The sequence below is a fragment of the Oryzias latipes genome, chromosome 6 (genome assembly GCF_053564925.1).
Source record: "Oryzias latipes strain Hd-rR chromosome 6, Olatipes_Hd-rR_3.1".
Classification (NCBI taxonomy): domain Eukaryota; kingdom Metazoa; phylum Chordata; class Actinopteri; order Beloniformes; family Adrianichthyidae; genus Oryzias; species Oryzias latipes.
In genome coordinates, this window is record NC_136242.1 from 32,122,528 (window position 1) to 32,149,997 (window position 27,470).

General features: G+C 40.1%; 1 protein-coding gene across 3 annotated transcripts in view; it reads left to right on the forward strand.

The window, feature by feature from the left end:
• The window catches only part of si:dkey-246g23.2 (solute carrier family 66 member 2), a 58,539-nt gene that overhangs the window by 22,403 nt on the left and 8,666 nt on the right, over window positions 1-27,470 (forward strand). For all 3 annotated transcript variants that reach the window (XM_078949038.1, XM_078949039.1, XM_023956067.2), the window contains one exon: window positions 15,719-15,935. In XM_078949038.1, the coding sequence (XP_078805164.1) occupies window positions 15,719-15,935 (217 nt within the window). The remainder of the gene's footprint in view (window positions 1-15,718; window positions 15,936-27,470) is intronic.

Genomic DNA, 27,470 nt, shown 5'->3' on the forward strand with positions numbered 1-27,470 from the left:
CCCCACTGGCTTCATCGATTCGCGGTGGGTTAGTCCTTGACTTTCCACTCTCAGGGATGCGTTCAAAAGTCCGATCTCTGAAAGCGATGAGATCATTATTGCCAGACTCGGTGGAGCTGAAATGAGCTTACCTGGGGTGGGTTTTCGCCCCCCTCTCATAGCTTTGTTGCTCCATGTGTCTGGCTCTGATCAGCCCTGATCACAGAGAATAGGATGAAGTCAAACTTTGGGAACCCTTAGGCCTGCTCATTAGTGACAAGCTTCCTATACACTGTCTCCCACATACCAACCCAGACATACCCTTGCTATATGGGAAACCTTCTACCTTCCAGTGATAAAACTCCTTTTGGTTCCCTTTCCTCACGTCTGCGGATAAATGGTGAAGCACAGGTCAGAGGGGGATGTTTGCTTCTTTTTCTGCTGTCAAGTTTTGAGCAACTTAACTTCTCCAGGTACAGAAGTTTTTAGACTATCCAAAATTCAGAGGTGATCCATTTTGCAGTAGACTGGGAACCTAAATCCGTGTCTTTAGTGGTGGATGCAGCAGGGGAGCCTGCTCTCCTAATTGGAGAAGTGATGCCTCCCCCCGGGCACTCTGTGAGACGCTACACTTGCACAAACGTCTCGTCTCCAACATGTCAGGCTGTGCTTCCCAACAAGACTGTCCACAGACCCGAGCACATGCCACTGAACCGTCGGTCCGTGACAAAACTCCAGACAAATTGCAGCATCTCTGAGAAGTCGAGGGGAAAAAAAAAAGGCAAACCTGTTTATTTTCTTGTGAGTAACTACAGAATGTATCCAACATATAAAAGCATCGTTGTTGGGGTTGGGAAAACTGTTTTTGGTAATTATCCAGAGGACAAAAGTCTAGCTTACATCTAATTTTTAAACCAAACTTAAAAGCAGCAAAAACTGTAAACAAAAGTCATGATGTCCTACAAAAATGGTTAATTTTGTAGGAGTTTTCTTTTTTTACTGTTTAAAAATAGTCTTCTAACTTCCCACCTACAGTCTGGTCCTCCTGACTTGTTCTCATTATTCTCTTACAGGGCCTACATCATTTAAAATCACCTTATTTTTTAGCTTTTAAGTGCATTACAATTTTCATTCCAGACCGAAAAAACAACCCCAAAGTGGTATTTTGATCCATCTTACTCATTTCTGAGTATTCCTCTAAAAAACCTGCACTCTGAGCGCCAGCCCCTCCCAATCCACGAAAACAAGCGGCTTCCCACATTGTGACATCACAAAGTGAGGAACCGTCCCTTCCAGGAAGAGTCTGCACTGGCAGCGAACTGCAAAAGGAAGAAAAGAACAAACAGGAAGCCACATTTTTCAACAGCGGCAAAATATAAATTCAGGACTGTACCTTATGTTTAGAATTTCTTTTCTACATGCATTTTGTACATCAGCGTAATGTGACATCGTCACAAGTTTACTCTGAAAGGCTTAAAAAAGCAGGATATATGCTCATGAAATGAAAAAAAAAGTTTTTTATTAGCCATGGATCTGTTTTGTTAGACCAGACTCAGTGCTTTGAACTGAAAAAGATGAATAGTAAAAATATATCTTTTCAAACACATCTTACCTCGTTTTATTTTGGTCACTAGTCCTTTGGTCCTTTTTAACACTGTAAACTTTATCACAGGAGACACTCCCATCATCTTTTGATCTATTTTCAAAGCGTTCCCAGTTGTTTTTTTATTTATGATTATGCTGGTTTTAGCCAAAAAGAAAAAATTTGTGTCGTTTTTTTAGGCCCTAATTATTGTAGGAGTTTGTCAGAAACGCGTTGTGGGCGGGACTGCTGGCATGGAGATGTTTAAGCACATTCTGCTGCAGCAGGAACAGCCGCCTCATTTACATTTGCTTATCTCTGTAGGAAGAAGGTTTCCCTGCTGATGAGGCATTTGCCCTCGTAGACCAATAAATACCACCCTGGTGGTCCCACGTGTTACGACGTCCTTGTCCGACTGCTCTGTCGATTCAGAAGCTTTGTTATCAGGGAAGATCCACCATCAAAAACCAGCTTTTTTTTTAAGTTAGTGAATGTAAACCACAGGAATCCTCTCTGCTGCACAGAAAGAGTCACAAAAGTGACGGAAAGAAACAAAGTTAATGTCAATTGATGTTTTGCTTCTGTAACTGTGTCATGTTCTAGTGTGGAAGCACTGCTCCAGTGATGCCTCACCTCCATGCACGCCTCCTCTGGTCCTCGCCATGCACCTCTTTCTGCTCGTCATCCATTACTAACCGCTCTTACCACAGTTTAGTCTCTGTGAGCTGCTCTTTTGTCTGCAGCTGCAGTGATGAAGTCACAAACTGTTCCAGGAGGCTCTGGAACGCTTTGTTCTTCGGTGAGCTGTTGGACCAGAGTAGCATCTGACAAATGAGCCTGCCGTCAATGAAGGCATGTGATTGTGTCAGAAGTTCTGCCTGACTGACATTTCTAAGATTAATCTGTGAAACCGGATGATTTTGGTGTCCAATTCGAAATTTTCTATACATCTTAACATGATGAAGGGTCAATTGTTGCGTTCCGCATCTATTCTTATGAATACGACCGCCAAATCATTTACGTGTCTTTCTTAAAGTTTTAGTCACATGCCCCTTCATACGGGGGTTGACTGGCACAGGCGCTGCAGATTTCTGGGTTGTCCGGGTCCGTGGAGGACGACATGGAGGTGCGGCTGCATCTTAAGGGGAGCGCAGGCATGTCTTTCAGTTCCCTCTAGGAATGTTCCCTCTAGGAATGTCGGTAAAATGAAGCGTACCACTGTCGTGTCACTCTGAAGGCTAATGGACGTTCATGCAATGTCCCTACTGACCGCACATGGGGTGTGAACGTGATGACGTAAGACGCCTGCAGGACACCCACACAAACTCCTCTCTGATTGTATCATTTCCTAATTTCTAATGCTACACCCCCCCCCCCCCCCCCCGGCAGGTGATGCGCGTTCAACTACGCTAAACTTGTACTCTTGAACGCCCTCTCGGTACACGACCCAATCCAAACCCCATGCTAGCACATGTACTGACAACTGGAAGACGCTTGGTATGAATCTGATGAACCCTGCTCCAGGATGTTTCTTTCTCAGCTCTATTCTGATATACGAAAGACTTGGTATCATTCCAGTCGGGCACAAACTGCAAGTTAGGGCTGCACGATATGAGGAAAATTCGCCTTATGCGATATTAGTGATCAATATTGCGATGACGATATAACTGATGATGCATGAACAAATAGCAAAACAGCCAAACAATAATTTCTATTTCACTGCAGTTTAGTCTAAATAAGAGTCAGTCAACATACCTTAACTTATACTCTAAATGAAACTAGTCTACATGTTAAGCCAAAATCTAACATCGAAGGGCTCCATAAATGCATTAATGGATTTATTTGATTGGTTTAATACTTAAAGCTGTCATTAGATTGTTCTAGCACATTTAATGTAACCATTTATTGCGATTTTGGCCGTCTTGCAAATGTCTTGCTATCGCGATAACGATAAATTTGCAATTTATGGTGCAGGTTTACTGCAATATCCTTGATCAATTTTCAATAAGATGTAAATTAAAAACAGACACAAACCCATAAGTCCTGACCAAATCCAAGTCCTCGATTAGTTAAAGTTCAACTGATGAAACGTTCACAGTGCGTTGAGAGGCCGTACATTTTATTTAATCCGTTTCATCTGAAATCCATTATTACATAAACGGCACTAACTGTGATTTGAAGTGGGTCAAAAAGAAAAAGAAGTTCATGCGACACGTCTGCATCTCACCTTCTCCCTTACTTACCCTGATGTGTTGTATAATTGTTCACTACGACCTGCAGCATGACAGAAGAAATAAGAACGCACAGGAACGTTTTTGCTCCACGGGTTCACTGAACGTCTACGACCAAGATTACGGTTACGGTTTGACAATTTCACTCCTGCAGACCACCCATGAGGGCAGTTTGGGATAAGACTTCAAATAGAATACAATATATTAGAATTAAAAAAAAAAGGGGGAAAATAGCAGACAATAAAATAAAAGCAAATGGAATAAATTCAATACAATAAAAGAAAAAAATGGAATAGAAAAGAGGAAAAAAGAATAGAAGAAAATAAAAAAGAAAAGAACAGAGTATAATAAAATAAAAATAAAAAGAAATAGACTTGAATAGATGCAGAAAAATGAAATGGAATAAAAAAGCAAATAGAATAAATACAGCACAATAAAATAAAGGAGAATAGAATAGAATTAACCTCACAAAGGGAAATTCACCCAACATTGAAATCATGTGACCAAGATGAGTTTCTCTTTACAAGTTTAAGAGAAAAACTGAATGACAGAAGTGAAATATAAGAAACCAAGCTGATCAGCTAAAGTGACTCATAGTTTTGGGTGGCACAAAAATAATTTGCACAAAAGCTGAGTCAGATGAATTGGGGTCTTCGGTCGAGAGAAGGGACTTCTGTGAGGCTCTAATCGATTGTTTCTGCCTGTCTGGTTTTGTAGCGTGACGTGTGTGTTTATGTTTCCGTGTATAAACACCACAACTTATGTAAGCCCAAAGTCTGCCTGGCTTTTACGTGGAGTGGAAACAAGTCTGGACCAGATATACAAGACTCTTCACAAATACTCTTCATAATCTGTTAAAGGTAAAATGAAAACAAAAAGCTCATTACATTGCAGTGAAATAACACCTCAGCTTGCACGCAGGCAGTGGCCGGCATACAAATGCTTCATTTCCTCTCATCTGAAGTCTGAAGCATAAAGGAGCCGACTCTCATTTAGTGCCAGAAAATTTTAGTGTTTGTGTAATCTCAGCATACACATCCACCGCCGTTCTGCACGGCTAGAGACGGTTAATATTAACCACAAAGAAGTCAGACTGTGTCATGTGAGCTGATGAACACAATTAGGAAGTCATCCTCAATGTGAGGAGCCAACAAGTTTTTATAGTTTCTGAAATATATGAATTCTAATTGTACATTTTGTGTTATATGTAGGAAGACGTGGATCTTGTAATTTGCATGAATGTAAACATTTAGCAGGCTGGAAGCCAAAATGCTTTGCTCAGTCACAGTAATGATATTTTAAGCCAAAGTAAAGAAATACTTTCATAAATGACTGTCATTGTTTGCATAAAGGTTCATTCAAAGACAAGTACATACAGGGAAGGGTTGTAAATCAATGTTATTGATTCATTTGAAGTTGTTGTTTTAGAAGATCTTTTGGTGGAAAATCTGGATTTTATTTTTTTATTGCACTTTTATATCAAATTTTCAAAGGAGATGTTGAAACAAAAAAGCTTTTAATAGATATGGTTCATCGTTTGGAATATTTGTTAAAGAAAAATAAAAGGAGGGAGAAAAAAATTGACTAAAATCAAAAATGGAATTTGGTGTGAAACAATCTGAGATTTGACTTTTGGGCATATGGCCCAGCTCTTAATAATAGATATTAAGACAGCTGACCTTGTGTGACTTATTGAAAGAAAGGTGTCGACTCTGGTCATCACCAAATGAGGAGAGAATGAATTATGGATGCATTGTTAGATGCTTTGAGTGTCTGGGAAAGTGCACATAAATGTAATCCAATATTATTACTATTATTATTAATCTGAGTGTTCAAAACAAAGCATCACGAGGGCCCATGGTGGGAGCTGACCGTGGTGCTGAAGCGTTGCGATTTCCTCTCAGTGCTCTGAGAAATTCAATCAAGTGCGGGTTTACGTGTTCTTTGCGTCGGTTATTCATACTTCTTTTGTGGTTTTAACGTAGTTCATTAGTGATTTATCTGTGAAAATGTCAAGTAAAGGTTTTTTGTTTTTGTTGTTTTATAATGTCTGTTCATGTATGACCAATTTTCATTTGTGCAAAATGAGCAGAGGTTTCTTAGTAGCTGTGTGACACGGCCTCAACTCCCACACACTGTACTCATTGTAGTTTAATGCCATGAGGCTCCAGTCTTAACTTTAAGCGTCAGTGTGCAAGGAAGAGAAAGTTAAAGTGAATCCCAGCTGTTATTCTGCCGATTGAGGTAAAGAGGAAGATCTGTTGTGGATCTTTAAGTGTACAAACAAGCAAGTGCATGAGAACGCAGAAGAAAGATTTCGGAGTATAAAGAATGCTGCGATTCAGGGAAATAATTCCATCAGGGTTGGAGAAGCACATCCCTCATTATGCTGCATTACCTTTGAGGTATGCATGAAACAGGAGAGAAACGGCGCTTTCTTTGAAACCCCAAACTTTCATTTTGCTGCAGATGGCAAATTCTGTTCAAGCTGCAGACTTCAAAGGACTTTTTCTCAAATGTCTTGAAGCAAAACCACCTACAGACAAACGTGCGCTCATGTGATCTCGCAGAGATCTTGTTCATTTAAATTGGCAGATAAGCTGAGATGTGGAGGCTTATAGAGCGGCTATAAGGACAAATGAAGGACAACGTCAAAGAAAAGCTTTTTAGCTCTGATTATCTCCGCTAAACGAAACTTCCAGGGATGTGTAGCAAAGGAAAAGTGATGAAAAGAAGTACATTTCTGTGGGAAACTGATAGAAATCAAAGTGAAGACCAGCCCTAGATCCAAAATTCAAATGGTGGGTAACTGGACCTCATATTTTGCTTATTTGTGGTTCATGTCTCCTAAATTTTAGTCTCACCTTTTGGTCAAAAAGGCAGGTTTTCCTTCACTTCTGATGAGAACCGCTGAGCATCTAAAGGACATGTCCAGAGCATCACCCTGCTTAAATGTTCCATGATTCATCTTTTGCTCCGGGGGTACCTGTATGTTTAACAAAAGTCTCTTTGGTTAAATCAATATTTTTAATTTGACAGAAGTCAAACTTTTTTCCATTTTCTGTAATGCACTGAAGTCCCACTCAAATCATCTTTTGATCTACTTTCAAAGCGTTCAGTGGTCTTTTAATTATGATGATGCCATTTTTTTCTTTTATTTAGCCAAAATCCATAAACCTACACGTTTTCTAGGATCGTTTCTGTTGAGCGGCAGAAGTTCATTAGAAATTCACCTCAGAGTTGTGGGTGAAGCAACCCCGCCCCTGCTACCTTTCCTGTTGCAGAGTGAAGTGGAGTAGGGAGTTTGTGGCCCACCCAGCACATTTTCTGCGTCAAAAATACAATTATTTTCAAACTGCATTTTTTCTTCTGCCCCTGATTCACAACGATTTGAATAAAGAATTCCTCAGAAATGCAATTTTGAGCTTAATTTCTTTGTTTATATGTCCTTCATCATCAGAGAAATGCCACAGGAGCATGTTAATAACACCCAAAAAAAATTTTAAGGTACATTTGTGAAGTAAGGTTTATATTATTCCGTATGAAAGTCAAGTCTAGTGACATCAGTGCCTGGACCAAAACAGTAAGATTTACAGTAAATATCCAACATCATGTGTGAACCGACCCTTCACCCCCACCAAACAACAACAACAACAACTACTTCAGGGTGGTGTTCATCGGGTCTCACAAACTTCAAATCAGCCATCAAGCAGGTCAGGGATATCTAGACTGCTGCAAAAGTGTTGTCAAATTTGAACAAGTTCTTATGTTTTATTTGACCAATTTCAATCAAAATTTTAAGAATTTCCGTTTCTCTACTTGTAAAAAGAAAAGAGGACGGTATTGTGCTTCTGGCTTTTAAATTATACATTATTAACTTTTCAAGAAAAGAACACAACACAAACCAGCACAGCACAGCAGACATCAAACAGTAAAAGGTGCACACATAATATAGGTTACAATAACACGTTGGGATTTTTTCTCAAAACAGTTACTAAATACTTAGAAATATAAAATGTGAGCCTCCTTTACAAAGTATATCAGATAATTTCGAGGAAAGTGATCCAGATAAGGCTGCCACGTCTTGTTGAAAATGTTGGAGTTACCCTTTAACAGAGCACTGTGGCGTTCCATTGGAAAAACTTTAAAAGTCTCTCTGTACCACTGTGTAACTGATGGAGGTTGCACTTGTATCCATTGTAGAAGTACACATCTCCTAGCCAGGAGTAAAAGTTTTTGGAGCAACCTCATCTGTCCAGGGTTCACAGGCAACCTCCCCGACTGGCCAAAAAGAAACAAAATAGGGTCCAGGGAAAAAGATTTATGAAAAATTGAGCTGAGCTCCGTATCAACATTTTGCCAAAATCTGGAGATGCTGCCAAACACAGTGGTAGTAAGATCCAACAATTTTTTTTACATTTTATACAAAGAGGTGAACGCTGTGGTTGAATCCTATGTAAAACCTCTGCATGGTGTATATTGAGTTCTGTGTAAAATTCGACATTGGTTTTCCCTGAGTTTTTTGCATGTAAATGTTTTTTGTGCAGACAAAAAAGCATTTGACCAAGTTTCAACATCAAGGTCAATTCCCAAATCTGTCTCCCAATGATACTTAGATCTCTCACTTGTTAGAGGGTTCAGTGCCATTAATTGTGCGTAACAGAGAGAAAGGAATTTCTTCTTGGAGGTGGCATTTTCATTAAATTTCAAAAGAAAACATTCTAGTGGGTGTAGGATTGGTTGGTCACCGGGGAAAGAGAAGGAGGTCCGATCAAAGTGTCTCACCTGTAGGAAACCTAAAAAATGTTGGCGTGATATCCTGAATTTATCTTGAATTCGTCCAAAAGACAGAAAAACACCTTTTTCAAAAAATTTGCAGACAAGTTTTAAACCCTTATCATGCCATTTGTTAAATATCCCAAAATCTAAGCCCGGGGAGAATGCTACGTTTCTAATAAGAGGCTGCATTGCACTGGAAACGTTTTTTCAACCGATTTGATTCCTGATGCTGTTCCAAATTCTAAGTGTAACAATAAGAATAGTGTTGTTCTTTATCCCCACTGGAAGTTTAGTTGGATCTAGGGATAATAGACTCAGTAGTGAGAGAGGCTCATAACACCAACTGTCTACATGCGGTTCAGATTGATGCAAAAATGAGTGTAACCATCCTGATATAATCTGTAAATGAGATGCCCAGTAGTACTGAAGGTTAGGCAATGCCTGAACACCCCTATCAACCGTAAGCTGCAAAACCCTCATCTTAAGCCTAGATTTCTTTCCATGCCATATAAATTTGGACAAAAAACTTTCAATCTCAGCAAAAGTGTTTTTGTTAATCTTGAATGGCAACATTTGCATGGGGTAGAGTAACCTGGGAAGGATGTTCATTTTTATCAAGCTTATCCTGCCCATAAATGATAGGGGGAGGTCAAACCACCTATTTAGGTCACTCTTAGCTGATTACAAGACCATCTTAAAGTTTAATTTATACATCTCTGAGGTGTTTGCAGATATCCTTAAACCTAAGTATGAAAAACCTTCATATGACCACCTAAAAGGAAAATTAGTAGGAGGGTCCCTTCCCAACCTGTGGCTCCCCAGTGGTAAGGTTTCAGATTTGTCAAAATTAATTTTGTACCCTGAAATTTGGCTGAATTGCTTAATAATATTAAATAGAATTGGAATAGATGTCTCTGTTTTTGTTATAAATAACAACACATCATCTGCATAGAGGGAAATTTTGTATTCAGCTTTGTTCAGTTTGATTCCAGATATCCCTGGATGGGTCCTTATAGCCGTTTCTGGCTTTTAAATATATTATTGTTTTTAAAAAAATAGTTGGCCTTGGTTAAAAAAAAAAAAAAAAAAAGAAAAAGAAATGTTTAAAACGAAAGCATTTATTTTTTTCTCCCAAAGATAATATGTATTTTTGCAGCTCTGATAATTATGTATCCTAATCTGTGTGCGCTTTCTTCTGGTTGTAGCCATAGTTGTTCATTCTGTTTGTTGCGTTCGTGTTTTTTTATTTTTTTTTTATAAAAACACATGCTGCAGACCAGGAATTCCAGATTTTTGAAGAAAATCTTTTTATTTTTATGCAGATCAGCAGCACACAGTTGTTTTTTTCTCTCATAATATTAAGTAAATTTATTTATGCAACACAGATGGGGAGGAAAAACCTAGAGGCTTTTACATTGAAAATATTCTGTTTAATCCCGGTTGACTGTCACACATAAATGTTGGTTTAATTTTTATTTTTATTTTTTACAAATTAAAGGTATTTTTTTCCTTTTAATAGGAATCATGTCAGTGTACTAGCTGTTGTTCATTTTACCTTTCAATCTCGCAGCGTGCAGCATTTTTGTTGCTGCTCCCATAAATCTCCGTGACATCTGCATTTATGATGCCATAAACGTTCTGAACGCATCACTTCCAGACGGCCTTCACTAAAATGATGTTAACGAATGAACCACTCGGTCTTGGGTTGATCATTTTAGTTTAGGGTTAGGGTTAAGGAGTGAAGGTGGGTCTTCTAGTATCCCAGAACCAGCTCTATTAGGAAAAATATCAATAATTTTTAACAGAGAAGGTCTACTGAACTTTATTGGAGACCTGCAACAATTCCTTAACTGGTCTCAAATGTTAATGAAATAGAAACAAATCAGCAGAACACACTCAGAGGAGGGTGAAGGAGTACGTGGTTGGGTAGTCCCTGATGGGTCAGGGAGCAGAGCGGGTGGTTGTCATGGCAGAAGTCGACCGGCTCGGCAATATATTAGAAATGGACAGTCAATCTGAAAAGGTCACCACTGCACAGACAGCCGAGGTGAAGGACAAAAAAGTAGAGAAATTAAATGACCGTCATAAGCTCTGATGTTTAATTAAACAACAGTGATTGTCCCGGACAAGCCCCCAATGATTACGAAACAAAACTCTAGTCCACAAATAAAGTTGAACGGCACGCAACAAGAAGACTAAACGTCAGGGAAATTGGGATTTTCGTTTGGAAAAAGAAAACTGATGCATACACGCATCAAGAGAAAACCACCACCAAAGGTTATTATGTTTTGACAACTGCAGCCATTCAAAAGTCACAATGTTGTGCGCTCGCTCCTCTCTTATCCACGTCAACCTCAGCTGCCTGGTGACAGCCCCTCAATCAGCTGATCCACCTCAGCTGTTCCACCCCCTCCGCTAAAAAACACAACAAACAGACCCAAAAACAGAGACTACAACCAGAAGGCCTTCATAGGATAATCTATTTGAAGCAAAAGCTTGTGGCCTTTTGGATGCATGACTGTACGTAAGAAGAAAAAGGACAGACGTCAACACTGGTAACTTCAAAGCTTCATAGTCTAAAAAACATTTTATGTCAGATCCTCTCCTATCTTTTAGACTTCTAACTTGTATTATAACTGCTGTCCATTATAAATCCTTGATAACAACAGTTTTTCCCCTTTCATTTTTTAATTTTCACAGCAACTTATGCTGTCACCTAGTTGTAAACAAGCCCCAGTTGACAGAAATGGTCTGAGCAGAATTATAAAAAGCTACGTTATCTTTCTAAGACGCACAGAGAATAACGTGTTTAGCTTTTCCTGAAGATTTCTGCAGATGTTTTTGAGTTTGGAACTTTAGACAAGGGCATGTTTCCGTGTTTTTGAATATGAAGAAGTCGATTAAAACCCCGTCAGTGAGACTCTGATGCTTCTTTTCTTTTGGCTCACACAGATGAGCTCAGTTTATGAAACACAGAAAGTTTTTAAACATTTTACAAAAATATCGGCTTATGTTTACAACGGCAGATGCAAAGGACCTGTCATCCACACACCACATGAGTTTCTGCTGTGGACCACCACTTGACATCGATTTTTTTGTTGCTGGCTAACTTTAAAGCATCGCACTTTTCTCAAACAACCAGAAACCTCACGGGTGACCTCCATCACGTTCAGATTGTCCTCAGTCGATGACGGTGAGAGGAACACCAACCCAACAGCCTCACACGATTCCAATCAACAACTTCTGCCTCTGTCTTAATTCAAAGAGAAGACTCCACAGAGCTGAGTTCCCCCTCTGGCAAACTGACAGTGCTAAATCAGCATATCTCAATGGAGCCTAGCTGTCAGTGTCAATCCTAATCTGGATCTCTGAGCCTGTCTCCGTTCAGGTCGGGTCTCTCTTTTTCTGCCTGGCCTGATGAGAAATGCCTCAAGCGTCGCCTCTGTGCTCTCCATCTTCCTGACTCACTCTGAGCTATTCTTTTAGTCTCCATGCGTCCACCTCTTCCTTCATTTTTCATCACCCCTTGCCTCATATGTGCAGCTTGCATGAGAGCAGCTGCAAAGTTTGAACACCCCATTTAAGGTGTTTGTAGTGCTGTACCTTAACCATACCTGCTGAGGCTGTCATGGAAATGGACTCGCATGAGGTCAGGGCTTTATTCTGCTAGAAGAACTGCCTGCATCCACTACAGGTATCTGCTCTCTGTGGGGGTCTTCTCTGCCCGTGGTGGTGATTGAATGTTTGATCTAGAATGAATTATGTGGAAACTAAGAGTTTTTTCCAGGCGAGACTCCAAAAACTTGGTTGGATATGGCCAGTCTTTGTGGAAAACTTTACAGATGTTACTTTAAAAACCAAAACCAGCTCCCCTTTTTTTTGACACTGGTATAATATTTAATAATATAGAATAAAAGTTGTTTTTTTCTTCTCATATCCTCCTGAATACCAGCGATGCAAATTTTCCGTTTTATAGAGGACAGTCCTACAATTGAATTTTCTCCCAACCTCTGCATATTATTGCATTAACTTTATTTGGTATCTACAGAGGACGTTTGGGGCTTTCAAATGATACCAAATGTGAAGGGTTGGGCCTCCGGATATTCTTTTTTTGGTTGATTAAAAGAATCTGTCAATGAAACTAATAAAATGTTCGAAGCGTTCCCAGGGGTCTTTTAGTTATGATTATGCTGTTTTCAGCCAAAATCCCAAAGTCTGTGTCGTTTTCTAGGACATAGTTTCTGCAGAGCGGCGGGAGTTCATCAGAAACGTGCCTCTAAATTGTGAGCAGGACTGTTGGCGTAGAGAAACTCCGCCCCCCACCTCCCCAGTTGCTGAGAGATTGGAGCCCAGCGTATTTTCTACGATCTTTTTCAAACTGAATTTTTCATCTTCTTCGGATACAATTTGAGAAATTTTCTTTAAATAGTAGCAAAAAATTCTACCATATGTTAAGGAAAATGGTCTTACCAAGAATTTTTATTTAGGCGAAAAAAAAATTCTAAGTAATAAGTAAAAGTAAGATTATTTTGCTCTAGATAAGATTTATCTTGCGAGTCAAAAGCTAAGACATTTTTTCTTAAAAGAAGGGTCTTTTGATGATTCAGTTTTTGCTGTGTGAGGGGAAATTCAAATTATGACATGTGTCACAGACAAACATAAAACTTCATGATAAGGTGTGGCTTTATCTCTTCACAGGTCCAAACAATTGAATTAGTCAGGTAAAAACACCATGCTATAATAAAGTACAAAATAAAAAACGAGACGGGGTAGTGGGAGTGCAGGGTTAGGAAGAGGGGAAGCTGGTGAGAATGTAATTTATGAGAAGAGACGGGATTGTGAAAAAGTTCCCAGAGTTTGAGAGTGTGTGGGCTGCTGATAAGATGCAGAATGGGAGGGAACGGAGAGAGAACAGAGCTTCAAATTAAAGATGAAAATGTGAGAGGCTCTAAAAGGCTTTTTTTTATTTTTTTTGCATGCTACCTTCCGTTCCCTCTTTCTGGGAGGAATGAATGACCTTTCATGTTCTGGCTGAGAGCAGCCTCCCCCTGCCTGCCATTGGCTGCTGTGATTCAGGCCTGATGTTGATTTGTAGTAAAAAGGCATCAGTAGTCGGGGGGGGGGTTACTTGTTGGTAGCTGAATGTGCCAGGCTCCCCTGCAGCTGTTTGGCTCCTGTCCGTGTCATAGTTTGTGACAACAGATGTTGTGATGTGTCTCTCCGTTTCCACATGGCGTGCTTCTTGTCAGCTGTGGGCGGCGCGTCTTTTGTGGCTCTGGGTAATAAAGCCATTAATCACATTTGCTGTTTGCCACAAACATGCCACACTCGCTGCGAGATGTCTCACTCTGGCCGTCTTGGATGCAGCTCAGCGGAGTGGAAGAGGGAACGCAGTCCTCTGTGAGCGTCGGTACTTCGCAGGAATATTTCCATTACATACACAACGTGGGTCACGGCAACGGCAAGGACATGATGTGAGGGGAATAGAGTCTGCTGCAGACTTTCCTGCAAACCCTTCTGCAGCAGATTTAATCATAAAAATACGTGTTTTAAAAAGTTCATCTGATTAATTTATGCTTATTCCCCAATTGTCCTGGAAATGCCCAGAGTATGCCTTTCACCTTCAATCAGGTGAGGCTATTCAGGTTATGCTTTAGTTACAGCTGCCCTAAGCAATCTGCTTTTGAGTTTAAGTGTATCTGGATGTTCCTCACACAAGAAGAAAGTCAACATTTCTCCACTTTGCCTAAAACACTAAAACAAGGACGTCTAGACACGTTTATATAAAAAAGTGTCGAGCCTTAAAGATATTTTATTTTTGTCAAAACAAAAAATGATAGACAATGAGCTGGAAACAGATTTTTTTTTAGTTTAACTTATTTATCTCCTGCTTCTTGGTTCTATTACTTAGTAAATGCTAATTTATAGTTCAATATATTTAATCTTTTTTTTTTTTTAATCTAGATTTCATAATGAAGAGCGGCACGTTTTGGCAATGACGGCAAAGGCTTTGAATCTTACAAACCTGTTATTGCTCCATTATAGCAAAAAAAAATAGATTGTACAAATATGCTTTGTAAATATTTACAGGTGAATGTTTTAGATGTATTGTGAAACACCCGTCAGCTGTCAAGCACAGAGGCGGAGGGCTCATGATTTGGGCTTGTTGTGCACCAACAGTGACCTGGATCAATGTTTACATCTAAGTGGTTGTAAAATAAAAAGACCCGTGTCAGAGTGGTCCAACCTCCACCCTTTGGGAGTGCTTCCCCAACCCATAAACAAATTCTCTGAAACCTCAACGAAGTCTAACGGACGCAGCGCATTAGTGAAATGCAGCAGCAGGATCGTCTCTGAAGCAGCCGGGTGCTTTGTAGTTGAGTGGGCACGCTAACTAATGTGCTTTTATTTAGAAATCAATCCCATTTAGCTAATGTCAGCTAGTTTTCCACAGCTCAGTGGTCATGGCAATGAGAGATTCAGGCTTCTCATATTATGCTTCACTGAAGAGATGGCTGATGGGAATTTACAAGTTAGAGACAGAATATTGCCACTCATAATTTTTGCCTTTTTTTTCTGTCTGAAGAGCTTCATAGTCTCCTTTTCTAAAATTTGCTAATAAATCCACAATCAATTTGATTCTGGATGTTTTAATACATAAAACTGTTTGTTTTTTTTCCTAGTTTTTGATGTTTTGTAGCAAATGTAGACACATAGTATGGAAATGAACCAAAAGTAAAGCACGCAGCACCTGACAGGCCTTTTTTCAAAGCATAAGTAAGGTAAAAGCTTTCCAGGATTGCATTTATATTTTTTCCACTTATGCACAGAGACTCCAATTGATTCAGGAGTGCTGGCCTTGCAGACTTTCTCTAAGCGTTCCCCTCTCTTTCTTTCTTTCTGTCTGCCTTGACTTTATAGCTTTCATTCCCTGAATGTCATCACCACAAGGATGTTTCCATTTACACATGGTGTCCGTGTCCTAATTTCATCATTCCTTCCGTACAATAATCCTGCCAGGCTCCCCATTCCTTTTCCCGCACACTCATGATCCCAAATTTCTCATATCGACACTCGTCCAATTTCTCTGATAAGTAGGACGTTAATCGAATCTTATTTTTGCGTCCATGTGCTTCCTCCCATCCAGACCTGAATGTTGGCTCCTTCTGGAAGTGGAGCGTGTTTGAAGACTACCTGCTCTTCTGTTTTGGCTTCACCGTCCTGTGTGCCGTGGTCTCCCTGCTGCTGATGGACTCGGGCGTTTTTGTAGAGACTCTGGGTTTACTCGCCGTGACGTTCGAGGCCATGCTGGGCATGCCGCAGCTGCTGCAAAACTTCAACAACCGCTCCACCAAAGGAATGAGGTAAAGATGTCACTTTCCCGTAAAAATGAAAAAGGGATTGTTTTAAAATTCTTAAATCCTGGGACTGGAGATTGATTCCAATAAAGAATTAATCTGTCTGAGATAACCAAGGATGAAGTCAGATTAAAGACAGAAACAGGAGCAGTTTTTCTCTATGATTGCATCACGAGGATCAATGTGTAGCGATTATCCTCCCACACAGGTGATTGTCAGATCAAACCCCCATAATGTCATAGAAAACTATGCTAATTATAATTTTTTCCTCATTAGGTCGCTCTTTTATTATCAGAAAAACTGTGAGCCTGGAAAATAGATAGTTTCATGCTCTGCTGGTCATTAATTCTCAGATATATAAGAAAAGCCAGCTGAAACTAAATAAAAAGGAGACTTTTCCTTTCTTGGAAGCAGGTTTTCCTTAATAAAAAAATGTCTGTTTGGCTTTTTAAAGTAACAAAAAAGCTTTAAAAAGATTCAAATTTCCTCACTGACTGTCAAGTGTTCTTCAGTAAAATGAGGTTTTTCTGTGTGGAAGGTCAAATTTAACTAATTGGAGGTCATGCAATTAAAACAATGCAGTATATGATGAAGAAACTCCAAGATGGAGGAACCTCTGTGTTTCTGTTCACTTTGCGACATGTCAGTTTCTCGTGTTCTTCTTTCTCTGTATATTTAGTTAGAAGTTTATCTATTTTTAACTCCTTTTTTTCTCAAGTGACCTAATGATTTCATTCGGCCGTACTGTCATTTGTCAGGATTATATCACATTTATTGTGTCCTCAGGGTTCTGGCATCTGGGTTTCAGTGGAGAATGAGCGCCCAGTTGATTCAAATTAATGCAACAATTACAGTAAAAAACATAGAACGATTCTGTTTGACCAACTTTGTGAAAAAATAAGCCACACTGCTGTTAAAAGGGAAAGAAAAAGATTAGGATTTTAGCTGCTGTATTTAATAGTTTAACTTTTTTCACACAATAAGCAGTCCTTCCAGCACATCTTGATGTTTCAAACTGTTTTTTATTTTTCAAATTTGAATTTGAACTTTTCTTACATCACAACACAACAGTATGGAATATTTGCGTAAACAAAGAGCCACTAAGGAAATGAGAAGGACCTGGCGTCAGACAAGATATCGCCCGACATCATCGTCTGTTAATGGAAATTGTACAGTGTTCAGGATTGTGGAAGAAATCTTTTATCAAAACTTAAAACAAGAAAAACTGTAACTGCTACGGTCGCCAGTTAGAATAAACCTTTTTTTAGAGCGATTGGGGGGGGGGGGCTTCCCTGACAGTCAAAGATTTCTTGTGCTGGCTGTTTATTTCTGCAGCCAGATTATCTGACCAACCCAATAAAATAATAAAATGGGAAAAATTCTTAACATAGTGACATATTTTAGTGACAGTGGGATAAATAGACACGAACAAAATGATCACAACAAAAAACTTTATTTTTTCCAGAAAACACACTCTACTTAAAGATCTGAAATACAAGGTTAAGGTTAGAAATTAAGGTTAAGAATAAAATTTTGACTTTGTGAGCCACCATTTAAGTACCAACAAGCTTCATTTACGATGGACTAGAAAGTTTACGTCTTTTTAAAATAATAATTTAAAAAAAATAAATAAATAAATAAAATAAATTGTGGCATAATAATGAATGTTTATTACGAGCAAATAAAGAACAATTTACATCCATTTAGTCCAGAAATGTTTCCGTAGTCCGAATCTTTAAACCCAGGGGGTTTATTTTACAAACTCAGAACTTTTTGCATAGGTGTCTCTAAAATGGATGGATGGATGGATGCCTGTTTGTGTATTTGTGTTGGTTGGTGTATTTCTCTGGGATGCTCCTGCATTACCAAAGTCTTCAAAAAATATCAGTAGTTCATTCATTTTCTCTCTGTACCCTTTCGGGGTCACGGGGTTGCCGGAGCCTATCCCGGCTACTTGGGCGTAGGCAAGGGATGCCCTGGACTGGTCGCCAGTCTATCGCAGGGTAGAATATCCTCAATCACACATCCATTCGCTCTCACACTCACACCTATGGACAATTTAGAGTTGCCAATTAACCTATGAAGCATGTTTTTGGACAGTGGGAGGAAGCCGGAGAGAACCCACGCATGCACAGGGAGAACATGCAAACTCCACACAGAAAGGTCCCCAATTGATGTATTTTTCATGTCCCCCAGCCGGGTCTTGAACCAGGGGCCCTTCTTGCTGTGAGGCAAGAGCGCTAACCACTGCGCCACCGTGCAGCCCTATCAGTATCATCCCTATATCAGCCCTATATCAGTAGTTGATGGCCCTGAAAGATTTCAATGTTGTATTATTGTTCTTTTTTGGTGACTGTCTGTCTGGCTGTTAAATACCCAGTACAAACAGAGATTCAAACACAATCATATTGTTGGTAGTTTAACTCTGCGATCTGGATCTTATGCTGCATGCAGATACTGACGTGGTCCATTAGTAGCCCAATGAAAAGGTGAATGTTTGTCACTTGGGCAAACAGCAAAGCAGATTTTGTGAAACTCAAATTCCTCCACATGAAGTCTTGAAGCTTCTAGTTTATGAAAACAGAGTGTAAGTATTTGAATCCTGGACCATTTGCTAAGATAAATTGGGACAAATGAGGAAAGTGAACCAGAAAACACCAGGATGGTGGATTCCTGTCGTCTCAATCGAATCATGGCCCCTAATCACATAACAGGCTTCTTTAGGGGTTTTACTTTAGTTTTTTACGGTATTGAACACAATCATATGTAAGGTTGTAGTAAATGTAGAGGCATGATTGAAGGCCGCGTCCCTCAGCCACTATGTACATTTGACGCATATTACACAGAAGAAAATTGGTCGTACGGGAGATTTACATCATTATTACCTATAAACTAGGTAAAATAAGCATAAACTGCGTAATTCTCAACCAACCAAGATCCAAATTCACTTATAGACGCATGTGAATGTCATGAACGACGGAAATGTAATTCGTGGAAAATGGCACAAAGTGGCACGGCCATCCACGGCTGTGGATGTCTCCTGTCATTTCTGTTGGTGTGTTGAAGCTCAAACTCAATATTTAGTCACAGACTTTGGGAAAACTCCATCCAAATCGTTTCAAACCAGTTTGCATTTGAGGCAATCATTTATCAGGTGGAGGCAACGTTTGAATAGTTACGTTTGTATACACAAACAATGTTTGTGCAGGTGAGGGCTCGGCACCCTGCCTGGGGAGTTTTGTTGTTTTACTTCTCATTAAAGTTCGCATGTTTGGTTTTTCTGGAGTTCTCTGATGCACCAGCGCTCGCAGACACAGCGTTTCACTGAGGGACGGTGTGAAGGATGGCGGTGATGGCCGTCTGATGGTCACACTGACCATAAACGGCGGCAAATTCCTCTTTTTTTATGTCCTTACTGCTTTTCTAAATTTAAACAGCCCCTCCAAAATAATGGGGCAAGTAGAAAAAGTGCAGTATGTCCACAAGAACTGGGAATTGAACTCTTGTTCCCTTTTTTAGTAAACCTCTCCAACACTCCTCTGTTTTTAGGTCAGGGTAACGCTCCCTTTTATGACCGCCTAATGGTAGTTTCCCGAGGCGCTTCTTGCTGGCACCTTTACCTTTTGAGACTGAACTCTTGGGATGTGATGCAGAACGTGTGATCACCACCAAGCAATTTGCGAGCATGTTGTTGAGCAGAGTGGCATCCCTGCAGAAGCTGCAAGTGTGAGGGTGTCAATGGCTGCTCAGCCCCGATGTCTTCCAGTGATGCAACGTTCAATAAGGGCATAAGACGGCATGTATTACATGTGCACACAAACACACACGTCATTCAAATACACTGTTCCCACCACCTTTAGTAATGAAATCATGCATGGTTGTTCATTTTCCTCCACACCTTTCTCCTTCATTTGTCCATTTTACAGGCGCACACTTCTAATGAATTATTGGAATAAATGAATTAAACAGAGAGGAAGCTCTATGCATTGAATAACAAAGTAAGAGATGATTCATTTCATTTTTTCAAAAACTTAAAATGCCACAAATGTTTAGATGAATCTTTTATTCAAAAAGAGCCACAATAAGCGTCATAGAATAGTAAATAATACTCAAAAGAAATGACATAACCCTTTACATGTGCAGTGCTTTTCACAGGGACCTGAAGGTAAGTGACATTGAATTTTATTGCTTCAGTTTGCATTGCAATGATATTGAATCAATTTGTGTTAATAGCTCTGGAGGTGACTGAGATTAAGAGTAATACTGGGACACACATTCATTTTTATCAAATGTCAAGGTCATACTGTTATCTCTTTTTGTGGGATAAAACCAGGATTATGTCAAATCCAGAGCAAACCGGATTCAGCCTTCCCCACCGACTAAACCACGTTGTCAACAGTGAAGAGCTGCATTTGTCTCTGTATTCTCTCCTTGACCTTTATCTTTGCATTGAGCTACAACACTTTTTTTCTCTGTATAGTTCATCATCGTGACAGAGAAGGACTACACTATATTATTGAGTAAAACAACCTTCACATCTGGGTTTATAACTTCATTTTCTGTGGATTTGAGAGTCCCCTGTTTTTGAGTTAAGTTAAATCATCACATTCTCCTGATCTAATCATAACCCTGGGGCCAAAACAACTGTGGAGGGAACCCGTGTTCTTGCTTTTGAAGTGTTTGGGCAAATGTCTACATTTGTATAGAACCAAAAGCCACCTTTACGGTCCTTAGGGTGTACAGACTGGACACATTTGGTCCGCTTAAATTGAATGAGTTTGTTTCCTTCCATAATCTTGAACAAATTTTCAGTCTGACTACAACCAAGCGGACCAGGAGCCCCTCTCAGACCCATCGTTAGACGTGGCCTCTGTTCCAAATCGGACTGAGCTCCTGTTCGCTTCCTCAGTCTGAAAAAGCCTCTGCGCTCGGAGCGGAACAACTGAACCAAAACGACCACCGTAGCCGGGCATTACGGGATGTAAACACAGTGGCAGAGCAACAATGAGACCCAGCAAGTCGCTGAAAATTAATCGGATGAATGCAGGCTCATTAGAACAACTTTAAAACATGATATGCATAGCTTCTCACACTGTTTCCTGACAATCTATATGTCATAATCATTTATCGACATACCTTCTTAGCCATTGTCTCCTTGGCAACTGCCTTGCAGCAAGCCTCTGCCATACCAAAGTAGCAATTAAAAGGGGTAGTAGCTGACCTTGATCCAGACGTTCAAAATTGGTCAGTAAAATAGAAAGGATTGCACAAAGACTGCACAGCATAGGACTTCCACAATTTCTGCCCTTTTGTAGACTTTTTCAATTCTTTTTTAGACTTTGACAGTCTTTTAATCCTCCAACAGTCTTTTACAGTATTCTAGAGCCTTTTCCAGTCCTTTACAGTTGTCTATTGTCTATTTGTCCATTGCAGTCTTTTACAGCTCCCTACACTCCTTTTTTTTCTTCCATTTTTTAAACAGTTTTTTACAGTCCTTTTTCCCCTTTACAGTCTATAATGGACTTTTACAGTTCTCTACGGTCCCTTTCAGTTCTTTAGTTTTTTTCCAGTCCTTTACAGATTTTCTAGTCCTTTACAGTCTTCTAGAGCCTTTTCTATTCCTTTACAGTTATTTATTGTCTTTCTGTCCATTGCAGTCTTTTAGAGCTCCCTACAGTCCTTTTTTGTCTTTTTTCTGTCCTTTTTAGTCGTTTACAGACTGTTGAAGTCCTTTACAGTTTTTTGTCCTTTACAATCGTTCAGTCATTGTCAGTCCTTTACAGACTATTGCAGTCCTGTACTCATTTAGACCTCTTACACATTTACAGTCATTTCCTTAATCTTGCAGTCCTTCACGGTTTGTTAAAACTCTTTACAGCGTTGTCCTCAACTTTCAGTAATTGAAGGAAGTCTCAGAAAATATAGGAAATCTTTGCCGTTTAATATCATTTAAATTTTATATTTTTTATATGCATTACATTACATAAAAATCAATTTCAATTTCTCCAGTAGCCGTGATGATGTCATGTGTTCTGACTAGTTTAATAACTTTATAGAAGTTGGAGAACTGACCCGAGGCAATCTCTATGAATTAGTCTTTCTTGCCTCCCTTTCGGTTCGTTTTGTGATGTAGAATCCATCTTTTTCTGTCAGGTTGGGAACTTTTCAGTGTTTGGCTGTGTGCGATCGAACAACATGCATAATTCATAGTTGGTGGGTTAAGACAGCTTCTCTCTTTGCTGGGGCCTTTGATTTTCACCCCCCCCCTCCCCCGAGGGAGATTTGCAGCCCTGCTGCGGAATCACTTTGCATGCAGCCATTATATGCAGGAGGGAGAACAATTGTACACCCACAGAATTCGGCACATGTGGAAACATGCATCCCTCCAATGTTCACGGTCATACGAAGAAAAAGAATTTGCTCTCACCCTGTGAAGCTCCGCCCTCTCTTTTTCCATGGCGCTTTGTGTTCTCTGATCGTTATGTAGACTCCCTGACCCTGATGGGGGCAAGTCTCATTTTTAGTTTGACAACAAAACGTAACTCTTGTATTCTCAGGAACAGAGTTCAAACATTTAATCAGTAAAGTAGGACTTACAGGGATTTTATGTCATAGTTGAAAAAGTCCGGGACTGCTTGGATTTTATACAAAGTTGTTAAAAGTTGGGTTTGCTTTGTTTCCTTTGAAGCATTTGGGTTCTAAACAGCACACAGTAATAGGTGCTCATGTCTCATTTGGCGTTTTCTACATCCTGGTTTCGGTTTTAGTTCTCCTTAAGTCATTCGGGTGTTTCTTCTTCTGACGTTGTCAGTGGCAGGTGAGGACCATGAACCTTAAAGAATCAGTGAATCACCTTTCTTGGGTGTCCTCCTCATATGCAGAGGTGGGCGGCCCCTGCCTTGAAACATTGAATCTGGTGGCCTGTAGCTTGGGGCAGGTCTCCCTTGAAGGGCCCTGGCTTGTGCCTGGAGCTGGGGAGGGGGGATGCCCGGAACTCCCGGGTGGTGGTGGGTTGCTCGTCTGGGGCGGGGGGGACCTGCCGGAGGTGGGGTCCCGTGTTGGGCCCCCTGGCGGGGCGAAGGGCTATTGTCCTGGCTGGAGCCTGCACTCTCCATGCTCCTGTGCCTCCCTGCTCTATGGCGTTGGGGGCCATGGGGCCGATTCCCTCTATCTGCTATACCATGCCGGTGTCAGGGGGCCCTGGCCACCGCTACCGCTTTGGTGGGGGTCTTGGTGTGTGGTCAGCCAGGCATGCATTCCATCATCCACCTGGGTAGAACATAAACGCCCACCCGAGCACAGGTGTCAGCTCACCTTTACCTTTACCTATACAATAGTATGTGTGACAGATTGAATGCTTCACATCTGTTTGGTTTGTATCCATATGTGTGTGAACTGTAGTTGCATTGTGTACATCTTGACATGATTGTATGTGAAGATTTGTGGAGCCAACATGTTGTTTGTAACACTTGAGTATGTGTGTGGACAGGCCCCGCCCCTTTTGACTAACATCGACTCCTGACAGTAATGATGATAATCCTCCAGCATTTTGTTTCTTAATGATTGTTACCCCCCCCCCCCCCACACACACACACACACAAACCTACTCTGTAATTATCCTCCCCTTCTCCCCCTTTCTTGGGTGCCCTTACCCCCCGTCTCCAACATCCCTCCCTGCTTTCCTCTTCTTCCAAAAAAAAGAAAGGATACGGATGTTATCAATTTAAATAAAGTTTAGCCTAAATTACAAAAGGGGATTTGTACAAATACACACCTTGTGTTTCAGAATATCCAGAACCCCCTGTTGTAACAGTTGTTATGTCCCGTAATCTGCCGTCACATCCTTCATGATGGACGTAAAAAGCACACTTGATCTATAATAGATGCTAACCACAATGTGATTTGTGTTAATCGCGGCTGTTAAAAAACTCAACTAAATTAAAGGATGTTTCAATGCAATTTTATTTATGTAGCCCAGTATGACAACAATAGTTGTCTCAATGGGCTTTATAACGGTAGTTGTGTAATAAACATGAATCATAAACAATATGAAGTCATAGAATAATACACCTAATTTATTAAAAAAAAATAGATTTCTTTTAACTACTGACGTTTAGTTGATCAGAAATCACTTTGGACCCCGACCTTTGAAAAAAAGCTTTCATCTAGAAAGGGACAAATGCACTCACCAAAGAGGGGAAAACTGTCTTTTTCTTACAGTTTTGCATTAAAATCAACATTTTTGTTGAGGCATGTTTGCAGGATTGTTTAACTTCATACTTGTGTGCAGGTGCACAGGTCTTTTCTGCTGAACAAAATAATCAATTTAGAGATTTATAAATAAGAAGCTGTGATAGAAATGCTCAGCACGTGAAAAAAGAAAAAACAAAGACACTAAACTTTAAGCTTTTCATACTTCTGCAAAAAGAATTCTGCCTTTATTGACAAGCTGATACCTTTGATTTTATTCTAGACGCCTAAAGCTAGTGTGTAACCAAACTGCAATACCTTACAGGTGGTTGGACACACAAAATTGTGGAAAAAAAATACACAAGGAAATCGTAGTTTTGTATTGAATCTGGTTTTGCACATGTTTTGTACCGTTTTTGTTTTAGTAAAATTGGGCAAAATTGCTCTGGGCTTTCACACAGATCCAGCTTACCATTGCTTTCACTTCATAGAACCTAAACCAAAATGTGTCTATGACAGGAGTGAGGTGTGTTCAAAATACATGAAGTGAGAACAATTAGACTACAAGAAGTGTAATCAGTGTAGGAAATATGGACATTTAGAAACGGCCCAAAAACTACTCTATTTCATTTAGTTTTCAAGAAAATTAAAGTTAATCAAATTGTGGATTGACTCAAAGAAGGCACATTTATGGATTTACGAGACAACTTTGTAAATGTTTTATACATGAAATCAAAATCATATAAGCAAAACGGCTCCCATTTGTCCAGTAAACGGCAAGATGTAAAGTTTATACGTTACAGACCAAAAGTTTGGACACACCTTCTCATTCAAAGAGTTTTTCTTTATTTTCATGAATATGAAAATTGTAGATTCACACTGAAGGCATGTGAATATGAACTAATACATGTGGAATTACATACATAACAAAAAAGTGTGAAACAACAGAAAATATGTCATATTGTAGGTTCTTCAATGTAGCCACCTTTTGATTTGATTACTGCTTTGCACACTCTTGGCATTCTTCTGATGAGCTTCCAGAGGTAGTCACCTGAAATGGTCTTCCAACAGTCTTGAAGGAGTTCCCAGAATGCTCAGCACTTGTTGGCCCTTTTGCCTTCACTCTGCGGTCCAGCTCACCCCAAACCATCTCGATTAGGTTCAGGTCCGGTGACTGTGGAGGCCAGGTCATCTGGTGCAGCCCCCCATCACTCTCCTTCTTGGTCAAATAGCCCTCACACAGCCTGGAGGTGTGTTTGGGGTCATTGTTCTGCTGAAAAATAAATAATGGTCCAACTAAACGCAAACCGGATGGAATAGCATGCTGCTGCAAGATGCTGTGGTAGCCATGCTGGTTCAGTATACCTTCAATTTGGAATAAATCCCCAAAAGTGTCACCAGCAAAGCACCCCCACACCATCCCACCTCCTCCACCATGCTTCACGGTGGGAACCAGGCATGTAGAGTCCATCCGTTCACCTTTTCTGCGTGGCACAAAGACACGTTGGTTGGAACCAAAAATCTCCAATTTGGACTCATCAGACCAAAGCCCAGATTTCCTCTGGTCAAATGTCCATTCCTTGTGTTCTTTAGCCCAAACAAGTCTCTTCTGTTTGTTGCCTTTCTTTAGCAGGGGTTTCCTAGCAGATATTCTACCATGAATGCCTGATTCACACAGTCTCCTTTGAACTGTTGTTATAGAAATGTGTCTGCTGCTAGAACTCTGTGTGCCATTGACCTGCTCTCTAATCTGAGCTGCTGTTAACCGGCCATTTCTGAGGCTGCTGACTCAGATGAACTTATCCCCAGCAGCAGAGGAGACTCTTGGTCTTCCTTTCCTGGGGCGGTCCGCATGTGAGCCAGTTTCTCTGGAGCACTTGATGGTTTTTGTGACTGCACTTGGGGACACTTTCAAAGTTTTCCCAATTTTTCAGACGGACTGACCTTCATTTCTTAAAGTAACGATGGCCACTCGTTTTTCTGAACTTAGCTGCTTTTCTCTTGCCATAATACAAACTCTAACAGTCTATTCAGTAGGACTATCAGCTGTGTATCCACCTGACTTTTGCACAACACAACTGATGGTCCCAACTACATTTATAAGGCAAGAAATCACACTTATTAAACCTGACAGGGCACACCTGTGAAGTGAAGACCATTCCAGGTGACTACCTCTTGAAGCTCATCAAGAGAATGCCAAGAGTGTGCAAAGCAGTGATCAAATCAAAAGGTGGCTACAATGAAGAACCTACAATATGACATATTTTCAGTTGTTTCACACTTTTTTATGTATATAATTCCACATGTCTTAATTCATAGTTTTGATGCCTTCATTGTGAATCTTCAATTTTCATAGTCATGAAAATGAAGAAAACTCTTTGAATGAGAAGGTGTGTCCTAACCTCTGGTCTGTACTGCATATGGCACTGGCGTCGGCCCCCCCACTTACTTCTCTGGACGTAGCATTTCTGAACCTTCTCTAAATTTATCATCCGACTGCCTGTTTGAATATTCATCCATCTTCTGTCATTTCCTTTCAACATCCATCCTGCCATATTTAAGTGTTTGCTTCTCTCAAAAATCCCTCCACGTTTTCATCCTTTCCCTTCGCTCTCCTTCATCTGTGGCCTTTTAGTTTAGATAAAGGTGTCAAGTCAGTGTAATAAATGAGGAACATGTCCAGGCTCAGCTGAGCTCAGTGTTTCGGAGTCTTCAGTTTGTGTGGGCTTTAGTGAGAGCACCAAGGAAAAGGCACCCCTTTGTCATTTGTCTTTGTACACTTAACAACTTTTTCTGCAGTTTTCCTCATGATTCGGATTATTTTGAAGTTGCCGTGTGTGAGATGTTGCACACTTATTCATTCCAAATCAATACTTTCCTCTTCCACCGGACAGGGCAAACTTAATTTGGTATGAGAATTATTTTCTTGATCTCTTATGTGACTTTTAATAATCAAGAACTGCATGTTTGCCGCACAAATGTACTCCCTAACAACTGGAAGATGTATGGACAGTAGAGATGAAGGGGCTCAGGCTTCGTTCATCATTTTATGTCAGGGTAAATCTTCTGCAGTCAGTTGTTATGATCGATAATGTCAAGAATAAAAAATGGTTACCATTTATTTTGATGATTATTTTTTACAGAGAAACACCAAAGGCAGACTTAGGCCAGTGGAATGAAGGTTTTTCTGTTGCACACGCTGGTCTGCATCATGTTACGATAAACATGTTTAAAAAGTAGAATTGAACAAAAATGGATCTTTTGTTATTGAATCTAATGTCCTCTGTTTGTTTTAGCCTAATAGTCCAATGAGTTGCAGAGATTTGCTACAAAATGGGGTTATTGACACGT